Below are 23854 nucleotides of genomic sequence, written 5' to 3' on the forward strand. Positions count from 1 at the left end.
ATGACCGAAAGGACAAGATCACGGGTACAAGCGGCCCAAATGAGTTTCCTCCGCCGGGTGGTGGGGCTCTCCCTTAGAGATAGGGTGAGAAGTTCTGTCATCCGGGGGGAGCTCAAAGTAAAGCCTCTACTCGTCCACATGGAGAGGAGCCAGATGAGGTGGTTCGGGCATCTGGTCAGGATGCCACTCGAACGCCTCCCTAAGGAGGTGTTTCAGGCACGTCCGACCGGTAGGAGGCCACGGGGAAGACCCAGGACATGTTGGGAAGACTATGTCTCCCGGCTGGCCTGGGAACGCCTCGGGATCCCCCGGGGAGGAGCTGGACGAAGTGGCTGGGGAGAGGAAAGTCTGGGCTTCTCTGCTTAGGCTGCTGCCCCCGCGACCCGACCTCGGATAAGCGGAATAAGATGGATGGATGGATGGATCATAATATGAGTTTCCTCTCCTTCTCTCCCTTAGAGATAGGGTGAGAAGCTCTGTCATCCGGGAGGAGCTCAAAGTAAAGTTGATGCTCCTCCACATGGAGAGGAGCCAGGTGAGGTGGTTCGGGTATCTGGTCAGGATGCCACCTGAACGCCTCCCTAGGGAGGTGTTTCGGGCACGTCCGACCGGTAGGAGGCCACGGGGAAGACCCAGGACACGTTGGGAAGACTATCTCTCCCGGCTGGCCTGGGAACGCCTCGGGATCCCCCGGGAGGAGCTCGACGAAGTGGCTCGACGAAGTGGCTGGGGAGAGGAAAGTCTGGGCTTCTCTGCTTAGGCTGCTGCCCCCGCGACCCGACCTCGGATAAACGTAATAAGATGGATGGATGGATGGATCATAATATGAGTTTCCTCTCCTTCTCTCCCTTAGAGATAGGGTGAGAAGCTCTGTCATCCGGGAGGAGCTCAAAGTAAAGTTGATGCTCGTCCACATGGAGAGGAGTCAGATGAGGTGGTTCGGGCATCTGGTCAGGATGCCACCTGAACGCCTCCCTAAGGAGGTGTTTCGGGCACGTCCGACCGGTAGGAGGCCACGGGGAAGACCCAGGACACGTTGGGAAGACTATGTCTCCCGGCTGGCCTGGGAACACCTCGGGATCCCCCGGGAGGAGCTGGACGAAGTGGCTGAGGAGAGGAAAGTCTGGGCTTCTCTGCTTAGGCTGCTGCCCCCGCGACCCGACCTCGGATAAGCGGAATAAGATGGATGGATGGATCATAATATGCGCCCTATAATCTGGTGCGCCTTTTAATCCGGTGTGCTCTATGGTCCGGAAAATGCGGTATTTTATGTTCCTGAAGAGACACAGGTACAGAAAGACAAACACACACACACACACACACACACACACACACACACACACACACACACACACATACGTACGCATGACTGTAAGGATGGCAGAGGCGGTGGGAGGCACTAGCAGCCCGTTGGTTGGAGCGCAGGTATAGTTCCCAGAATCCTCTGGGGTGAGCGTGGAGATGAGGAGAGTTCCATCCACCATGATCTTCACACGCGACTTTAGAGACCTTCAGGGGAGGGAAAACCAATATGTAAACATGCAACAACAACAAAAAATAGCACATTCAGAATCACACTGAGACTTGCAGCTCATTTGTGCTTTTCTATGCTCTCAACTGCGTAGGTGTTTTTTCTTTGTCATTATTGCACTGTTCCCCAAGGTGAAGATGGATGCTAAGAAAATGTAATTGCTGTTTGTGTAGGAAGAAGAACTACTACTTCCTCTTTTTTCTTTTTTTACACAGAAACCTGTGACTGGCGTAAGGTTGCACTAGTCCAGGGGTCGGCAACCCAAAATGTTGAAAGAGCCATATTGGACCAAAAATACAAAAAATAAAAGAGCCGCAAAAAATGAAAAGTCTTATACAGGTAAAAGCCAGTAAATTAGAATATTTTGAAAAACTTGATTTATTTCAGTAATTGCATTCAAAAGGTGTAAGTTGTACATTATATTTATTCATTGCACACAGACTGATGCATTCAAATGTTTATTTCATTTAATTTTGATGATTTGAAGTGGCAACAAATGAAAATCCAAAATTCCGTGTGTCACAAAATTAGAATATTACTTAAGGCTAATACAAAAAAGGGATTTTTAGAAATGTTGGCCAACTGAAAAGTATGAAAATGAAAAATATGAGCATGTACAATACTCAATACTTGGTTGGAGCTCCTTTTGCCTCAATTACTGCGTTAATGCGGCATGGCATGGAGTCCATGAGTTTCTGGCACTGCTCAGGTGTTATGAGAGCCCAGGTTGCTCTGATAGTGGCCTTCAACTCTTCTGCGTTTTTGGGTCTGGCATTCTGCATCTTCCTTTTCACAATACCCCACAGATTTTCTATGGGGCTAAGGTCAGGGGAGTTGGCGGGCCAATTTAGAACAGAAATACCATGGTCCGTAAACCAGGCACGGGTAGATTTTGCGCTGTGTGCAGGCGCTAAGTCCTGTTGGAACTTGAAATCTCCATCTCCATAGAGCAGGTCAGCAGCAGGAAGCATGAAGTGCTCTAAAACTTGCTGGTAGACGGCTGCGTTGACCCTGGATCTCAGGAAACAGAGTGGACCGACACCAGCAGATGACATGGCACCCCAAACCATCACTGATGGTGGAAACTTTACACTAGACTTCAGGCAACGTGGATCCTGTGCCTCTCCTGTCTTCCTCCAGACTCTGGGACCTCGATTTCCAAAGGAAATTCAAAATTTGCATGGTTGGGTGATGGTTGTGTGCAATGAATAAATATAATGTACAAGTTACACCTTTTGAATGCAATTACTGAAATAAATCAAGTTTTTCAAAATATTCTAATTTACTGGCTTTTACCTGTATAAGTGTTAAAATGAAGGCAACACATGATGTAAGTGTCTATATTAGCTATCATAGCCTACTATCAAAATGACTATGTGTCGCAGGCTGAACCCAATCTTCGTTGACAGAAATGTTGAAATTGTATATTTATTCTACACATTTTTGCAACATTGGAAAACATTACTAAAATGTAGGTTTCTCACAGGATGAGATAACTCCTGGTCAAAGGTATAGATGTGTGTGTCCAAGTTAAAGGAAACGGCAGGCTGTCTTCTTTTAATGGATTTATTACAATCTTTGCAAGCTGGGTAACGTTTGCTGTGGTCTGGAACAACATGGCACACAAACAACGATGAGAAATGCAGCCAATATTACACACAGATAATGTGTCATGAGACATGGAAATTGTTGGAATAATTGTTTGTAAGTTATCACAAAAGAAACGTTGTATTATGAATGCTGTCTTTCGAGGCCTAACAAGAGGAAGAAGGCTCGTGAAACGCCACTGTGATTTCAACACGGACAGATGGCAGGATCTGCTCAACTTCCAGAGGAACTCTCTTTGAAGTGTTAAACGAACTCTCTCTGAAGTATTTCACAAACTCTCTTCCAACTGTTTGGTGACCGAGGTCAACGCTGTTTACGACCCGCTGCCCTCTTGAAGTCACTGTGGTCAGGAGACGGGAGGGGTTTATCCATTGTCCTCCAACACCTGCCCCAGCTGGATCCAGGAAGAGCCCAAGCCTGAGAAATCCCACTTCTTGGTCTTCAAAGCGACCGAAAACAATGACTGTTTTACATACTCCCCATTCCTGCTGAGACATGTGTTGGTGCGTGAACATTGAACATCTGAATAAAGGAGGTGACGAAAACCTTCTTCGTCAGAGCGTGGTGCAGGACTGTACAGAGAGTGCAGTGGCCATGTCTCTCCTCAATATTGAGTCCAAATTGAATTCTGTCTCTGTTTGATTCCTTGCCTTTTGTCTTGTTTAATAGATGTCCTCAGTGTTTGAACGTGACAGAAATATAAATTAAATACACATCGGACATAAGTAAAGGAAATTAAAGAAGCTCAAATATATCTATTTGAGTCATGCACTGACCAAATATGCCTGATAAGCACTGCACACAAGTCAATAACATCAACAGAGCTCAACTTTGTGCATTCACGCACAGTATAAAGAGTTTGGTGGACAAAATGAGACAAAGGAGTGGCATAAATCATGTCTTTCTTTGGCAGTATCGGAAAAAGTACATGTAAACTAACTACAGTGAGTTCAAGGAGAAATATAACCTTAGAGGAAAAAATAATTTAAAACATTTATATGCACGTACAACACTTAGAACTTTTAGCATATCAGTATGTGGAATTCAATTATGGAATGGATTAAGTAAAGAGGTTAAAAATTGTACTGATATGATCCGGTTTAAGAGGTTGTTCAAAATAATAGTGCTTACAGAGTACAAAAAAGAAGAATTATGAGAAATACTTTCAACCTTATTGAAAATAAGATATTCTTCATCTCAGTATGTTAATAATGACTGAATTAATTAATTAATTACATATTACAAAACTGTTGTATACTAATTCATAGATGTTATTTTATTATATAAAAAGGTCAGTAAATGATTCTATATATTTGTAAACGCTTTGAAGTGGGAAAGGGGTAGGATTAAATAAGCTTTGCTTCTTCCTACTCCTTTTCGGGCATGATGTAAAATTAAATGATATGAAATTGTGTGATGTATTATGATGTAAGTGTGTTCATGTTCGAAATAAACTAAAGAAAGAAGGACTGCCAAAATTAGTAGGACAAAACAGCGCTCGCCAAAAACTCTCATCAGAGAATCATGTTTAATACAAACTGTGTGATTTTTTTTAACAAATAGGAATTTCTGTGTCATGTTTATCCTCCTACAGGAATCTTATTAAAACAAAAAGATATTTTTTTCCCCAATTTTTTTCTATTTTCATACATTTTTTAAAAAGCTCCAGGGAGCCACTAGGGCGGCGCTAAAGTGCCGCATGTGACTCTGGAGCCGCAGGTTGCAGACCTACGCACTAGTTCTATAGGGCAGTGGTCCCCAAACTTTTTTGCACCATGGACCGGTTTAATGTAGGCATTATTTTCAGGGACCGGCTTCCCACTTGTGAAAAATAGAAGTCACTAAAACGCTGAATTAGTGGGAGGCCTGGGCCTGTTTCTTTGCAATGAAATGCTGATGGAAATTAGCCTTTGGCTACAAACTGGCACATTTATATATATATATATATATATATATATATATATATATATATATATATATATATATATATATATATATATATATATTTATATATATATATATATATATATATATATATATATATATATATATATATATATATATATATTATATATTTATATAAATATATATATATATATATATATATATATATATATATATATATATATATATATATATATATATATTTACATAAAATATTTATATATGATATGTTCCTTAATGTGCATTGTATCATGTCACAAAGTTATAACAAATGGAAACTTCCTATGCAGAGTTTTATTTATATAGTTTTACAAAAGCCTGGACATAATATGTGTCTATAAAATACCTTATTTTTTCTTTCTTTACTTTCTTATTTTCTTACTAAAGGTATTGGAGTTTTTTTTCTAGTTTGACAGGGGGAAAAAAATAGTGTCCAATAATGCAACAAATATTATATTATCTAACACGGACACAACACTCCGTTGTGTCCTTGAGCTAGACACTTCACCTTGCTCCTGATGGGTTGTGGTTAGTACCTTGCATGGCGGCTCCCGCCATCAGTGTGTGAATGTGTGTGTGAATGGGTGAATGTGGAAATAGTGTCAAAGCGCTTTGAGTTCCTTAAAAAGGTAGAAAAGTGCTATACAAGCACAACCTATTTACCATTTAACTTTGTTGGTCAAAATCCAAATAATAACTTAAATATCTGCTTAACTTATAGTTTTGAAGCAAGTTATCCATCAAATTGTACACTATAAAAATCAGTTACGTGCAGTCATCATGGAAAGAAAAAAAATGTAAAAAGAAAAAAAATAATAATTAAATTGTTAAATGTATCCAGTGATTATACTATAAAGTTATTTTCCATTTAACTTCACCAGTTTTAGATTATTTTTATTCAAAATCGCTGAATTTTCACATTTGCCGTTCAAATACTGAGAAGAGACGGTGCGGTGATCAGCAGCCAGTTGAGGCACGTCACTCAGTGCCTCAACATGGATTGCGGACTCGGCTAACTGCTGTCCTGCTGTGCAGTGAGACTGTATTGCTATATGAATTATATTATACATTTCCATAGTTTAGTTAGCTGAGGTATATAATGTACAGTGTATTTTGTCAACAACTGTATGTGTGTAACGTATTTCTTGTGCTGAGCGATCATAAAACGGCTGCAAAAGACGCACTGGCTGAGGCTCGCCTCCTGCACCCCCGCCGTAGAATTGTTATATCAACTAAAGCCCACACTTAAACTTTCCACGTGCAAGATTGAATCTATTTAAAAAAGTTATTTCATAAGAAGCCAAAAAGTGCAAAAACAATAATGTTCGTGTTGGAGGAGTTGTGAATGACTGCAGGGCCACAACATTAGGTACACCTGCAAACTGCAGGTGTACCTAATTCACAACTCCTCCAACACGAACATTATTGTTTTTGCATTTTTTGGCTTCTTATTAAATAACTTTTGTAACCTATGTTCATGGGCTTTCCTCTTTGTGATGTTAAGTTCCTGCTATGCGCTGTTATACAGTATATGCCTTGAGCTCTTATTTTGAAGGCGCCAAGAGCGGAAGTGATGACATGTTGTAGTGGAGCGGAGGTTTTTGAAAGAAGGTAAATAAAGTGGTCCTCGTGTAAACTGGAGCCTCCGTGTTTGTTATTTTGTAGTTTCATACAGTATAGGCGACATTTATAAACCCTCGGTTACACTTTTTTTAAATAGATTCAATCTTGCACGTGGAAAGTTTAAGTGAGGGCTTTAGTTGATATAACACTCCTGTCAGGAGGTGCATTAATCCAGCACAGCAGCGGCGAATGGACTTCATTTATAACTTAGTAAAGGTAAGACCATTATAACGTTTTTTTTATTAAATGTGCTTTTTTGTGTGCGACAGTTTGTATGTGTAAAGTTAAAGTTAAGTTAAAGTAGCAATGATTGTCACACACACACTAGGTGTAATGAAATTTGTCCTCTGCATTTGACCCATCCCCTTGATCACCCCCTGGGAGGTGAGGGGAGCAGTGGGCAGCAGCGGCGCCGCGCCCGGGAATCATTTTTGGTGATTTAACCCCCAATTCCAAGCCTTGATGCTGAGTGCCAAGCAGGGAAGAATGCTGGTATGAGCTTTTAAACATAACCCGTTAACTGCTGCCAATCAAATGGTGAATAAGATACTCTTTAGGGTTCATATGTTTGTAAATCTGACTGTGATGAAGTCAATGCCTCACCAGCCATCAACCTCACCGCACGTCACTGATAAAAAATGACCAATAGATTTTACTGTAAAAGTTAGGGATTTTTTATTTTATTTTATGTTTTATTATTATTTATTTATTTATTTTATTATTATTTTTTGTTTTGTTTATTTGTAATTGTTAAATTAAAAAAATTAAAAACTAAAATACATTTTAAGTTTATTTTACTACACCAATTTGAAGTAAAACTCTCTCACTATTTCCCAAGTAAAACATGCTTAATACCACACCTAAAATGTACAATTTAAACAAACATTTTACTTTAAGAAACCCTATCCTGCTCTTTTCAGTGGCTTTCAAAAGATCCCAGTGAGGCATATGGAATGTCCATCCATCCATCCATCCATCTTCTTCCGCTTATTCGAGGTCGGGTCGCGGGGGCAGCAGCCTAAGCAGGGAAGCCCAGACTTCCCTCTCCCCAGCCACTTCGTCCAGCTCTTCCCGGGGGATCCCGAGGCGTTCCCAGGCCAGCCGGGAGACATAGTCTTCCCAACGTGTCCTGGGTCTTCCCCGTGGCCTCCTATCGGTCGGACGTGCCCTAAACACCTCCCGAGGGAGGCGATCGGGTGGCATCCTGACCAGATGCCCGAACCACCTCATCTGGCTCCTCTCCATGTGGAGGAGCAGCGGCTTTACTTTGAGCTTCTCCCGGATGACAGAGCTTCTCACCCTATCTCTAAGGGAAAGCCCCGCCACCCGGCGGAGGAAACTCATTTCGGCTGCTTGTACCCGTGATCTTGTCCTTTCGGTCATAACCCAAAGCTCATGACCATAGGTGAGGATGGGAACGTAGATCGACCGGTAAATTGAGAGCTTTGCCTTACGGCTCAGCTCCTTCTTCACCACAACGGATCGATACAGCGTCCGCATTACTGAAGACGCCGCACCGATCCGCCTGTCGATCTCACAATTCACTCTTCCCTCACTCGTGAACAAGACTCCGAGGTACTTGAACTCCTCCACTTGGGGCAGGGTCTCCTCCCCAACCCGGAAATGGCACTCCACCCTTTTTCCGGGCGAGAACCATGGACTCGGACTTGGAAGTGCTGATTCTCATCCCAGTCGCTTCACACTCGGCTTGCGAACCGATCCAGTGAGAGCTGAAGATCCTGGCCAGATGAAGCCATCAGGACCACATCATCTGCAAAAAGCAGAGACCTAATCCTGCAGCCACCAAACCAGATCCCCTCAACGCCTTGACTGCGCCTAGAAATTCTGTCCATAAAAGTTCAGAACAGAATGGGTGACAAAGGGCAACCTTGGCGGAGTCCAACCCTCACTGGAAACGTGTCCGACTTACTGCCGGCAATGCGGACCAAGCTCTGACACTGATCATACAGGGAGCGGACCGCCAAAATCAGACAGTCCGATACCCCATACTCTCTGAGCACTCCCCACAGGACTTCCCGAGGGACACGGTCGAATGCTTTCTCCAAGTCCACAAAGCACATGTAGACTGGTTGGGCAAACTCCCATGCACCCTCAAGGACCCTGCCCAGAGTAAAGAGCTGGTCCACAGTTCCACGACCAGGACGAAAACCACACTGTTCCTCCTGAATCCGAGGTTCGACTATCCAGCGTAGCCTCCTCTCCAGTACACCTGAATAGACCTTACCGGGAAGGCTGAGGAGTGTGATCCCACGATAGTTAGAACACACCCTCCGGTTCCCCTTCTTAAAGAGAGGAACCACCACCCCGGTCTGCCAATCCAGAGGTACCGCCCCCGATGTCCACGCGATGCTGCAGAGTCTTGTCAACCAAGACCAGCCTTAAGGAACTCCGGGCGGATCTATATGGAATGTTTCTATTGGTAATCTGCAATAAATCTGCATTATTCTCTTTTTGGCCGACATGTTCTGAGAATTGTAGTCGAAACCGAATCCTACAAAAAGTGTGGCCTACAAAAACTTATTTTTTTAAAAAAGGTCGTAAACATTCTGTTTATTGTTACATAAAAAAATATATTGCTCAAAAATAAACTACAAAAATTCAAGAATAAGTTTTTCAGAGACTGTTGTCAGTCAAATGGAAAAAAAAAGATGATTTATTGCATTTAGTATGATAATATCAGTCCACATATCAAATTGTTTCTCCTGTGATTAAATTGCCACCTTGACTAATAAACTAATAAAAGGGCTCTGGGGTATTTTTGCAAAGTACAGTTCACTGTGACCTTTAAAAACTGTAGACAAGTTGAATTCAAATAACATTAAATACAACAGAATAGAAACACAACTTTATATTGTCATTGCAGAATGCAAATTAATTTGCAAAGGGCACACTAGAAAGGGAACCGCTTTTATCAAAGTTGTGTCATTCCTTAAAATGAGTAACAAATAGTGACAATAATCACTCACACACTTACACTTACACACACACACACACACACACACACACACACATTCTTGTATTTGTTACCTTCTTGAGACCTCTGAAAAACTCCTACCTCTTTAGGACCACCCTTTGTAGCTATATAAAAATGTGTATTTACAACATTAATAATATATACATACTATGCAAATATAAAAAAGATTGTTGTGAAAAATGAGTTGGAATTTCACAAGAAAAAGGTCACAGTTTCACAAGAAAAACTTTGAATTTTCGCAGTATTATAATAAAAGTCGTCATTTTACTCAACGCAAGTCAAAGTTTTACAAGAAAAACGGAACATTCGTGCAATATTAGGATAAAAGTTGGAATTTTACTCGAAACAGTCACAATTGTACAAGTAAAGCTTAAAATGTTGGCAATTTTATGAAAAGAGTTGAAATTTTACTCGAAAAAAAGTCACAATTTTTTAAGAAAACTTTAAAATTTTGGCAATATTATTACAATAATCGGAATTTTATTTGTCAAAATTATGACAAAAGTCATAATTTTAGAACAATTTCTCATATTCATTCTGCTTCTGTAATATTGCAATATTTTCTTGTAAAATTATTACTTTTTTAATGTAAAATTATTACTATTTAATGCAAAATGGTGACATTTGTCATATAAAATTATGACTTATCACAATATTGCCCATTTTTCTTGTAAAATAGTGACAATTTTTGACTAAAACTATGACAAAAGTCATAATTTTAGTCAAAAATTGTCACTATTTTACAAGAAAAATAGTGACAATTTTTGACAATTTTTGACTAAAATTATGACTTTTGTCATAGTTTTAGTCAAAAATTGTCACTATTTTACAAGAAAAATGGGCAATATTGTGATAAGTCATAACATAACATTCTTGTATTTGTTACCTTCTTGAGACCTCTGAAAAACTCCTACCTCTTTAGGACCACCCTTTGTAGCTATATAAAAATGTGTATTTACAACATTGATAATATATACATACTACGCAAATATAAAAAAGATTGTTGTGAAAAATGAGTTGGAATTTCACAAGAAAAAGGTCACAGTTTCACAAGAAAAACTTTGAATTTTCGCAGTATTATAATAAAAGTCGTCATTTTACTCAACGCAAGTCAAAGTTTTACAAGAAAAACTGAACATTCGTGCAATATTAGGATAAAAGTTGAAATTTTACTCGAAACAGTCACAATTGTACAAGTAAAGCTTAAAATGTTGGCAATTTTATGAAAAGAGTTGAAATTTTACTCGAAAAAAAGTCACAATTTTTTAAGAAAACTTAAAATTTTTGGCAATATTATAACAATAAACGGAATTTTAATTGTCAAAATTATGACAAAAGTCATAATTTTACTCAAAAATGGTCACTATTTTACAAGAAAAATGGGCAATATTGTGATAAGTCATAATTTTATATGACAAATGTCACCATTTTGCATTAAAAAGTAATAATTTTACATTAAAAAAGTACTAATTTTACGAGAAAATATTGCAATATTACAGAAACAAAAAGAATATGAGAAATTCTTCCCAATTTTATAAGAAAAAAGTCAAACACATTGTGAGAAAAAGACTGCTTTCAGTTCATTTATTTTTTTTGTTTAATTTTTTGTTTGTAATTGTTTTTTAATCTTATACTTATATACTGTACATATTTATTTTATTTTTTGTATTAATTTTTGCTAAAAGGCGCGCATTTTTATTTCTCACACACACTTGTTATTACATATGTTGGCCAGAGGGGGATCTCTTCAAATTTGTACACACACTTGTTATTTCATATGGGGGAGCACTTTTTAAAAAAATTTAAAAATCCTTCCTTTTTTGGGACCACCCTCATTTTGATAGATTTCACCAGCAGGGGTGCAAGTGACAATAATCACTCAGAAGGTGGATTATAATTAACTTTCCAAAGGTTGAGTGTTGAGCTTAAATATCTCTATTTTACAAATATATAGAGATAGAGCCATAAAGGACTATTGGAAAGAGATACACCAAGCTCTACAGGATATTTTCAAACGTGAAATACCCCTTGAAATTAAAACTTTGTTTTTTGGACGTGTACCTCACTTCATGAATATCCTACTGGTGGCTTGTAAAAAGAGCATCACTAGGAAATGGATATCCCAGGAGAGCCCAGCTTTGAAGCAATGGATGGAAACAACAATGGACATATTTAAAATGGAGAAGATAACTGCCTTTATTCATTATAAATTGGAGAAATGTACTTCATACTGGGAAAACTGGGTCAACTATGTCACGCCCCAGAAGCCTGACTTTAATTTTTCGAATTAGTGATTGTACTGCTTAAAAATAATAATAATAATAATAATAATAATAATAATAATAATAATAATAATAATAATAATAAAATAAAAAATAAAAAAGGATTACTCCCCCCCCCCAAAAAAAAGGAAAGAAAAAAAAATAATAATAAAATATTTGAATAAAAAATACAATAAAACATTTTTTTTTAAAAGAGATGGAGAAAAGTCCAGTTGGAGCATACTTGCCAACCCTCCCGGATTTTCCGGGAGACTCCCGAAATTCGGCGCCTCTCCCGAAAACCTCCCGGGACAAATTTTCTCCCGAAAATCTCCTCGAAATTCAGGCGGAGCTGGAGGCCACGCCCCCTCCAGCTCCATGCGGACCTGAGTGACGTGTTGACAGCCTGTTCACACGTCCGCTTTCCCACAATATAAACAGCTAATGATGGAGGGCGAGTTCTTGGTTTCTTATGTGGGTTTATTGTTAGGCAGTTTCATTAACGTCCTCCCAGCGCGGTAACAACACACAACAACAGCAGTCAAGTTTTCGTCTACCGTAAAGCAGTTCGTCTGCCGTAAACAGCAATGTTGTGACACTTTTAAACAGGACTATACTGCCATCTACTGTACATGCATATGTGACCCACCCATAATGTGTCACATTTTTGTGTTGATTTATTTATTTTATTTTGTGGTTTGAATTCGTTTTTGGAGCTGTCATTCCACATTTATCAGTATTCACATTGGTCAGTAGGGGGCAGTAGGGCGTTTCTTCCCAATTGAATGCTATCACCTGCAGACCGGAAGTGTCTTGTCATTCTGATGAGCGCGACCAGTCTGTGAACAATTGAAACGTCCTGTGTGCTTTTTCCTCCTGTATAACAGGTTAGTTTTGGTGAATCAACTCACTGAATAATATCCATGTGATCTTTATAAGTTTAAGTACACATTCTGATGGTGGAGCCTAACTCTAAAGTGTTTGTGAGTTGTAGTTTGTATTTGTGGAAGAATCCAGTGCACAGCTGCAGTAATCAATACAAAAAGGCGACGTGAGTGCGCAATGTTTATATAGGAACTTCTGATCCTAATTCAGACTCCCAAATTAGAGCTCCCGTTTTCTTATTGATTTTAAAATGTATATTTGTATAATGTGTGTGTTCTAAAATAGTGACAGAGAATAGAACAAGGATGGACAATTCAACCCTTAACTCAAAAATGAGTAGATGAGGTTTATGTGTGTGTATATATGTGTAAATAAATGAACACTGAAATTCAAGTATTTATTTTATTTATATATGTGTATATATATATATATATATATATATATATATATATATATATATATATATATATATATATATATATATATATATATACATATATATATATATGTATATGTAATAAAATATATATATACTGTATATAGCTAGAATTCACTGAAAGTCAAGTATTTCTTATATATATATATATATATATATATATATATATATATATATATATATATATTAACCACGCCCCCAACCACGCCCCCCGCCCCACCCCCGACCACGCCCCCCACCTCCCGAAATCGGAGGTCTCAAGGTTGGCAAGTATGAGTTGGAGAAACGCAAATAAGGAAACTCCATCTGACCGGCTCCCAATCATCATTTTGCATTCTGTCTGGTGGGTGAAGTGCCGGCAAATTCTGAATGGCGTAGTCTTTTTGCCAGGCACGGAGTTAAGATAGTACCCCCCGCCCCTAAATCTCACGGTACAATATTATCACGGTACAATATAATCACGACCACGGTACGATATTATTGGGGTATATGTCCAAAAAAAAAGTCTTAAAAATGCCACAGTGTTTAAAATGAAGGGTCAGGAATGTTTATGATTAACACAAACATGAACTGTTCTAATCATATTCATTACTACAAACATACATTTTTATGCATAATAAAGAAGGAAAAAAACATATATACTATCGTTCACAATCCTTTTTTTATTTTTTAATGCATTCTAAATATTAAATAAATGCAAATACAAGTTTGCTTACAGCGGAGCCAATGGGAGCGCTACTATTTCGGCCATAAAATCCAATAAATAACTATCCAAAATTCCAAAAAAGTGCGGTTACCCTTTAAATTTGTTTTATATTGTAGCTTACATCAGTGTTTTTCAACCACTGTGCCGCGGCACACTAGTGTGCCGTGAGATACAGTCTGGTGTGCCGTGGGAGATTATCTAATTACACATATTTGGGTTAAAAACACTTTTTGCAAAGCAGTAATTATAGTCTGCAAATGATGTGTTGTTGTTAAGTGTCGGTGCTGTCTAGAGCTCGGCAGAGTAACCGTGTAATACTCTTCCATATCAGTAGGTGGCAGCCGGTAGCTAATTGCTTTGTAAAGGCAGGTAAAAAGGTGTCTTATGCTTAAACCAAAAATAAACAAAAGGTGAGTGCCGCTAAGAAAAGGCATTGAAGCTTAGGGAAGGCTATGCAGAACGAAACTAAAACTGAACTGACTACAAAGTAAACAAAAACAGAATGCTGGACGACAGCAAAGACTTACTGTGGAGCAATGACGGCGTCCACAATGTACATCCGAACATGACATGACTATCAACAATGTCCCCACAAAGAAGGATAAAAACAGCTGAAATATTCTTGATTGCTAAAACAAAGTGGATGCGGGAAATATAAGACATGAAACTGCACAGGAAAATACCAAAAAAAGAGAAAAAGCCACCAGAATAGGAACTAAAACACTACACACAGGAAAACAGCAAAAAACTCCAAATAAGTCGGGGTGATGTGACAGGTGGTGACAGTACACCTACTTTGAGACAAGAACTATATTGATGCATGCTCGGTTATGGTTTAAATTCATATCCAACAATTGCGACAACGACTTTTTACTGTCAACTGAGTTCATGATTTCTGCTGGTGGTGATTTTTTCAACGCAAAAAATGTGCCTTGGCTCTTAAAAGGTTGAAAAACACTGCTCTACATGGATGCCAATGCATTTTGTGCACAGACGTTGTCGACAAAATCTGGTTCTAGAATACCGTATTTTTCGGAGTATAAGTCGCACAGGCCGAAAATGCATAATAAAGAAGGAAAAAAACATATATAAGTCACACTGGAGTATAAGTCGCATTTTTTGGGGGAAATGTATTTGATAAAAGCCAACACCAAGAATAGACATTTGAAAGGCAATTTAAAATAAATAAAGAATAGTGAACAACAGGCTGAATAAGTGTACGTTATATGAGGCATAAATAACCAACTGGTATGTTAACATAACATATTATGGTAAGAGTCATTCAAATAACTATAACATATAGAACATGCTATACGTTTACCAAACAATCTGTCACTCCTAATCGCTAAATCCCATGAAATCTTATACGTCTAGTCTCTTACGTGAATGAGATCAATAATATTATAATGTGTTAATCATTTCACACATAAGTCGCTCCTGAGTATGAAAAAAACTGCGACTTATAGTCCGAAAAATACGGTAAACTTCCAGGGAGTGATCACTGCGCCGCTATAAATAGCATACTTGCCAACATTGTGGCCTCCGATTTCGGGAGGTGGGGGGCGGGGGCGTGGTCGAAGGCGTGGTTGGGGGGCGTGGTTAAGAGGGGAGGAGTATATTTACAGCTAGAATTCACCAAGTCAAGTATTTCATATATATACTGTATATATATATAAGAAATACTTGACTTTCAGTGAATTCTAGCTATATATATATATATATATATATATATATATATATATATATATATATATATATATATATATATATATATATATATTTATTTTATTATATATATATATACATATATATATATATATATAAATAAGAGAAATACTTGAATTTCAGTGTTCATTTATTTACACATATACACACACATAACACTCATCTACTCATTGTTGAGTTAAGGGTTGAATTGTCCATCCTTGTTTTATTCTCTGTCACTATTTTTCTAACCATGCTGAACACCCTCTCTGATGATGGATTCTGATTCGTCTCCTTGTTGTGTGCGCAGTTGTGCACTCTTTAAAAGCCCTAGATGTTATTGTCACATATGCATGTACAGTAGATGGCAGTATTGCCCTGTTTAAGAGTGTCACAACATTGCTGTTTACGGCAGACGAACTGCTTTACGGTAGACGAAAACGTAACTGCTGTTGTGTGTTGTTACCGCACTGGGAGGACGTTAATGAAACTGCCTAACAATAAACCCACATAAGAAACCAAGAACTCGCCCTCCATCATTCTACAGTTTTAACGTCATTGGGCGTATTTGTTAGAATAATCATGTATATATATTATCACACAACTTTAGTATGCTTAAAGTCCGTAGCTATAGTTATTAGATATTGTGCTCAAGCTGTATTTTTTTCCTATCTGTGCCAGGACAAAACTTCTTGTCTGAGGGGTGGCCTCAGCCGCAGATGTTATCTTTGTTTTAGCCCGCTAACAGCCAAGGACTTCAAGGACCTCAACGAAAATAAGACGACAGCACGCAGACGAAGCAGAGACAAGGCGAAATCACAAGGCCCCAGCACATTCCGTCACGTGTTGTGCGTACTGGACCTGCTTTGCATGATATAAGTGACCACTCCTTTTAGAGGCGACCTCAGTGATGTTGACTGTGGAACTCCTGAATAAATAGAGGGACGCGGGAGTTGTACCTTAGAGCGTAGGGCGAGACTGTGACTAAGTGTGCAGCTCCATGCGTTCTCCCCATGGGCTAAATTGAACTCTGTCTCTGCATGATTCCTTGCTTCTTGTCTGATTAATAGAGAACCTGACAGTATTTTGTTTGGTTTCTTTTCTTCCTCTGATTTCCTCTTTTTGGGGTTTTTAGCAGTAAATGCTGAAACAGCAAGCGCAGGTATTGCAATATTTCCAGGTGGATGTTCGGCAGCCATGCTTTACTGAAAATAAGTTCGCATCATGCACGCGCTTCACTATATATCGGGTCAGCCAATGAGGAGGCTCCTTCGTGGGCTCTGCTTACCCCGCCACGACGACAAATTATTTTGTCTTCTACGACCCCTTTAAGGGGCCTTATAATATGGTGCGCCTTTAATATGAAAATAGACCTAAATAGCTTATCGGCAGTGCGTTTTATGGTCCGAAAAATACGGTAAAATATTTTATGTACTGTAAAAACTTAAAAGAGCAGATGCAACAATGAGGATAAAAATCCTGTGGCAGAATATATGATTTCCTAAAAAAAACAGAAAGTCTGTTTAAATTGTTTAATGGAAGAAAAGTCATCATCTCTGAATTATTACTCTACTTTACTTCTATAGCTCTTGAAAGCTCACTAGAGGAATAAAGCATTCTCTCATCACTGGCGGTATATTAGTAGTAAGCATTTTCTTTGGCTCATCACGAGGCAAATTAGTCTCAAGTTGCACCGTGAGGTGTTTTCCTGCACAAAAATGTGTCAAATATAGAAACAATCTCTAATGGTTTACTGTAATTTATGATGATAGCTCTTTTTAAATGCTTTACTTGTTGCTTCACTATGGCAACCAACTATGACAGAGTGACTCTCTTGGGTCTCTCTCTCTCTCTCACACACACACACACACACACACACACACACACACACACACACACACACATTCTTGTATTTGTTACCTTCTTGAGACCTCTGAAAAACTCCTACCTCTTTAGGACCACCCTTTGTAGCTATATAAAGATGTGTATTTACAACATTAATAATATATACATACTATGCAAGTATAAAAAAGATTGTTGTGAAAAATGAGTTGGAATTTCACAAGAAAAAGGTCACAGTTTCACAAGAAAAACTTTGAATTTTCGCAGTACTATAATAAAAGTCGTCATTTTACTCAACGCAAGTCAAAGTTTTACAAGAAAAACTGAACATTCGTGCAATATTAGGATAAAAGTTTAAATTTTACTCGAAACAGTCACAGTTGTACAAGTAAAGCTTAAAATGTTGGCAATTTTATGAAAAGAGTTGAAATTTTACTCGAAAAAAGTCACATTTTTTTAAGAAAACTTTAAAATTTTGGCAATATTATTACAATAATCGGAATTTTATTTGTCAAAATTATGACAAAAGTCATAGTTTTAGAACAATTTCTCATATTCATTCTGCTTCTGTAATATTGCAATATTTTCTTGTAAAATTATTACTTTTTTAATGTAAAATTATTACTATTTAATGCAAAATGGTGACATTTGTCATATAAAATTATGACTTATCACAATATTGCCCATTTTTCTTGTAAAATAGTGACAATTTTTGACTAAAATTATGACAAAAGTCATAATTTTAGTCAAAAATTGTCACTATTTTACAAGGAAAATAGTGAGAATTTTTGACAATTTTTGACTAAAATTATGACAAAAGTCATAATTCTACTCAAAAATTGTCACTATTTTACAAGAAAAATGGGCAATATTGTGATAAGTCATCATTTTATATGACAAATGTCACCATTTTGCATTAAAATGTAATAATTTTACATTAAAAAAGTACTAATTTTACGAGAAAATATTGCAATATTACAGAAACAAAAAGAATATGAGAAATTCTTCCCAATTTTATAAGAAAAAAGTCAAACACATTGTGAGAAAAAGACTGCTTTCAGTTCATTTATTTTTTTTGTTGAATTTTTTGTTTGTAATTGTTTTTTAATCTTCATTATTTACTTACTTATTATACTATGTATGCACATATTTATTTTATTTTCTGTATTAATTTTTGCTAAAGGGCGCGCATTTTTATTTCTCACACACACTTGTTATTACATATGTTGGCCAGAGGGGGATCTCTTCAAATTTGTACACACACTTGTTATTTCATATGGGGGAGCACTTTTAAAAAAAATTAAAAATCCTTCCTTTTTTGGGACCACCCTCATTTTGATAGATTTCACCAGCAGGGGTGCAAATGAGACATTCTCTATTAGATGCAATGGTTTTCCGTATTGGGACCATGATTTATGTCATCACTTGTTCACACCTCCTCATATGGAAGCTACTTTTCCTTGTTGATGTCTCAAGAAGGGTAGAAATACAAGAACACACACACACACTTCAGTGATATATAATACAGTATATGATGTATTTCCCAACGGATTGTACATGTCTCTGTGACATTGTTGTTGCATGTCAACATGTCAAGGTCACCACAGATATCTGTGTTGCTCTTCTAAGAAAGTATTATTTTTCTCATTTCTTGGCATGCATTCAGTGCCTTCAGAGGGGCTTCCATCACTGTTAAGTAAAAGATAAAAAAAACATCGCGGGAGTAAATGTGACGTTAGCACTCACTCTACATGGTAGACGTTCTCTCCTCCCTTCAGCCACACGTAGGTCATGTTGGAGGGGTCGGCCAGCGCCTGGCAGAGAAGAAGTGCATCCTGGGATACGTTGAGAGAGGTGTTTTTGGGAGGTACGCTGATGACGGGCGGACCTGGCCAACACACAACATAAGGTACGTTACAATCACTTCACCAGGTTTTTCGAGGTTCCATTTGGAAAATTCTTTAACCAAGTCATTCAGATTGTTTACTGTACGTATTTGTGGCTATACCATACAAAAAAACCTCATACTTGGCTATTTGGTGTCACCCCACAATGGAGGATTTCAAATTTTTGGACAAAAAACTGCACTTAAAATCCTTTAATTTTCTCAAAACTCGTCAGTGCGCCTTATAACCTGGTGCGCCTAATGTACGGAATAATTCTGGTTGTGCTTACTATTTTATCTGGTACATAGTGTAATGATAAGTGTGACCAGTAGATGGCAGTCACACATAAGAGATATGTGTGTAGACTGCAAGATGAAGCCAGTAAACCATACTTGCCAACCCTCCCGATTTTCCCGGGAGACTCCCGAATTTCAGTGCCCCTCCCGAAAATCTCCCGGGGCAACCATTCTCCCGATTTCCACCCGGACAACAATATTTCTTTGTCTTTAGCGTCCTCTACAACCTGTCGTCACATTCGCTTTTCCTCCATTCAAACAGCATGCCGACCCAGTCTCATAATGTATGCGGTTTATACACACACACGAGTGACTGCAAGGCATACTTGGTCAACAGTCATACAGGTCACACTGAGGGTGGCCGTATAAACAACTTTAACACTGTGACAAATATGCGCCACACTGTGAACCCACACCAAACAAGAATGACAAACACATTTCGGGAGAACATCCGCACCGTAACACAACATAAACACAACAGAACAAATACCCAGAACCCCTTGCAGCACTAAGTCTTCCGGGACGCTACAATATACACCCCCCCGCTACCACCAAACCCCGACCCCCCTAACCCCGCCCATCTCAAACCCCTCCATCTCCCAAATTCGGAGGTCTCAAGGTTGGCAAGTATGCAGTAAACACCACCAAAACCTTAAATGTTCCATTGAGAATATAGAACGTCACAGGAAAATGGACGGGTGTGTATATAACGATGGTTAAAATCAGGCACTTTGAAGCTTATTTTAGGGATATTGCGTGATGGGTAAAATTTTGAAAAAAACTTCGGAAAATAAAATAAGCCACTGGGAACTGATTTTTAATGGTTTTAACCCTTCTGAAATTGTCATAATGTTCCCCTTTAATATTCAAGTCAGGGAATGTAAATGGAGTGTTGTTAGCGCTTTTTGGATGTTTTTTTATTGTATTTTATGGGCAAAATAGTGGAGCTCCCATTGGCTGCGATTATTTCATATTTAGAGACTTAGACTTTTTTTTTAATTGTCGTTCAAATTTGAACTTTACAGTACAGATAAGAACGACATTTCGTTGCATTAGCTCATGGTAGTGCGGGATAAGAGAGCAATAAGGTGTCGATTAGAGATGCGCGGATAGGCAATTATTTCATCCGCAACCGCATCACAAAAGTCGTCAACCATCCGCCATCCACCCGAACTAACATTTAATCAAAACCGCACCCGCCCGCACCCGCCCATTGTTATATATCTAATATAGACGTTGCAAGGCATTAGTGAGGTTATAAACCTTTTGCCTGTTAAAGAAAGGAGACTGATCCAATGCAGCAGAGACATTCAATGCGTGCCACGCTGTCACGGCCCAGACGCACACCAGTGCGCAATCATCAAAATAAAATAACTGGGAACTGATTTTTAATTGTTTTAACCCTTCTGAAATTGCGATAATGTTCCCCTTTAAGTAAGTAAGTAAGTAAGCTCTAGCTATTAGGCTGCTCTAGTTTTTATTTTATTTTATCTTTTTATTTGTTTAATACACTGTAGCACTTTGAGGTTGTTTGCTCAATGTAAAGTGCTTTTACAAATAAAATCCATTATTATTATTATCATTATTAAAAGTTTTATCACACAGCAAAAAGTGGTAAGTGCAGGAGCATCCACATCAGAATTGAACATCTATTTCTCCACTTCAAGCCATCTCCCAAGTTTTTCAGAAAATGTTCTGCAAAAAAAGGACAACATTTTGCGCATTTTGGACTTCAAAGCACTCTTAGGCATAACCATGCTGTTTAATCAGCATTGTATGTGCCACGCCTGTTAGGTGGATGGATTATCTCGGCAAAAAGGAAGTGCAATGATAAAATTAAAAAAAAATTAAATTTGATGTTGTAGTAATTTATAAAAATTAAAAAAAAGTGTTTATTTTTTTCCTTGCTTTTTTCCCTTATGGCCCGATTTTGATTGTATTTTTTAAACTGCAGCAGTCAGCACTTATTGCTGTGTTAAACCCATACACACATGAGTTTATGCGTTACTTAAGGCTTTTAAACTGACCTAATCCCAATCAGACAGCAGGCCATGTGGCAGCGAATCAAGCAGCCATAAGCATAGATAATGTGACTTAGCCTGGCTTGTATTGCAGCGGCTGTTTTTGGCAGATAATCGCTCTAAAAGTGATTCAAAATATGGCCAGTAGAAAGTCGTTGGACTAAAATCAAAGTGACTTCATCTGTACCCGAAAGTTACAAAACCCAAAAGCAGTGAAGTTGTCACGTTGTGTAAATGGTAAATAAAAAAAGAATACAATCCTTTTCAACTTATATTCAATTGAATAGACCGCAAAGGCAAGATATTTAACGTTCACTTTGTTATTTTTTTGCAAATATTAGCTCATTTGGGAATTTGATGCTTGCAACATGTTTCAAAAAAAGCTGGCACAAGTGGCAAAAAAGACTGAGAAAGTCGATGAATGCTCATCAAGCACTTATTTGGAACATCCCACAGGTGAACAGGCTAATTGGGAACAGGTGGGTGCCATGATTGGGTATAAAAGTAGATTCCGTGAAATGCTCAGTCATTCACAAACAAGGACGGGGCGAGGGTCACCACTTTGTCAACAAATGCGTGAGAAAATAATCAAACAGTTTAAGACATACTTGCCAACCTTGAGACCTCCGATTTCGGGAGGTGGGGGGTGGGGACGTGGTCGGGGGTGGGGCGGGGCGTGGTTGGGGGCGTGGTTAAGAGGGGAGGAGTATATTGACAGCTAGAATTCACCAAGTCAAGTATTTCATACATATATATATACATATATACATATATATATATATATATATATATATATATATATATATATATATATATATATATATCCATCCATCCATCCATTTTCTACCGCTTATTCCCTTTGGGGTCGCGGGGGGCGCTGGAGCCTATCTCAGCTACAATCGGGCGGAAGGCGGGGTACACCCTGGACAAGTCGCCACCTCATCATATATATATATATATATATATATATATATATATATATATGTATGTGTGGGAAAAAAAATCACAAGACTATTTCATCTCTACAGGCCTGTTTCATGAGGGGGGTACCCTCAATCATCAGGAGAGAAGAAAAAAAAAAGAAAAAAAAAAATCTCCTGATGATTGAGGGTACCCCCCCTCATGAAACAGGCCTGTAGAGATGAAATAGTCTTGTGATTTTTTTCCCCACACATACATATATTGCGCTCTACTACGGTATCGAGCACTATTTTTTGGATAACCTTATTAAGACATATATATATATATATATATATATATATATATATATATATATATATATATATAGATATCTACATCCTGAAAATATGCAAACAAACTGTGTTTAGATAATAGATACTACAAACTTGCATAAATAAATATTAAGGAATATAACATAACTTGGGTTCTGATAGTTTCAAAATGTAATGAATAAAATGCTAAAGTTGTTGATAAACAAGCAATTATTTTAATAATTAAATATGGTCATTTTAAATGGATTATTATGATAATTTAAAATAAATTATTTCAAATATGTTTATTTTAATGTATAACTCTATGGCTGGATGTAATAAGGAGTCACGAAAAAATACAAATAAAAATACAATTAATTTTGATGTTTTTAGCAAAATATAGTAAAAATTTATTTATTTATTTTTTATTTTTTTATTAATAAACATATATTTATTTTTAGGTAAGATAAACATAATAATACAATTTATCTCTAGTCTGGATGATTTAATTATTGTCACCCTGTTGTCCTCCCGTCATGAAAAAAGGCTGTCCTCACTCAGGTCCGCGTGAAGCTGGAGGGGGCGTGGCTTCCAGCTCCGGCTGAAAATCGGGAGATTTTCGGGAGAATATTTGTCCCGGGAGGTTTTCGGGAGAGGCGCTGAATTTCGGGAGTCTCCCGGAAAATTCGGGAGGGTTGGCAAGTATGGTTTAAGAACAACATTTCTCAACCAGCTATTGCAAGGAATTGAGGGATTTCACCATCTACGGTCCGTAATATCATCAAAAGGTTCAGAGAATCTGGAGAAATCACTGCACGTAAGCGGCAATGCCCGCGACTTTCGATCCCTCAGGCGGTACTGCATCAAAAACCGACATCAGTGTGTAAAGGATATCACCACATGGG

General features: G+C 38.1%; 1 protein-coding gene across 3 annotated transcripts in view; it reads right to left on the bottom strand.

Annotated features, from left to right (window-relative positions):
* The window catches only part of igsf9a (immunoglobulin superfamily, member 9a), a 228671-nt gene that overhangs the window by 99716 nt on the left and 105101 nt on the right, over positions 1 to 23854 (bottom strand). For all 3 annotated transcript variants that reach the window (XM_061980875.2, XM_061980874.2, XM_061980872.2), the window contains exons 8-9: positions 19282 to 19423; positions 1364 to 1509 (exon numbers count right to left, since the gene is read on the bottom strand). In XM_061980875.2, the coding sequence (XP_061836859.2) occupies positions 1364 to 1509; positions 19282 to 19423 (288 nt within the window). The remainder of the gene's footprint in view (positions 1 to 1363; positions 1510 to 19281; positions 19424 to 23854) is intronic.

This window comes from Nerophis lumbriciformis, linkage group LG20, assembly GCF_033978685.3.
Source record: "Nerophis lumbriciformis linkage group LG20, RoL_Nlum_v2.1, whole genome shotgun sequence".
Classification (NCBI taxonomy): domain Eukaryota; kingdom Metazoa; phylum Chordata; class Actinopteri; order Syngnathiformes; family Syngnathidae; genus Nerophis; species Nerophis lumbriciformis.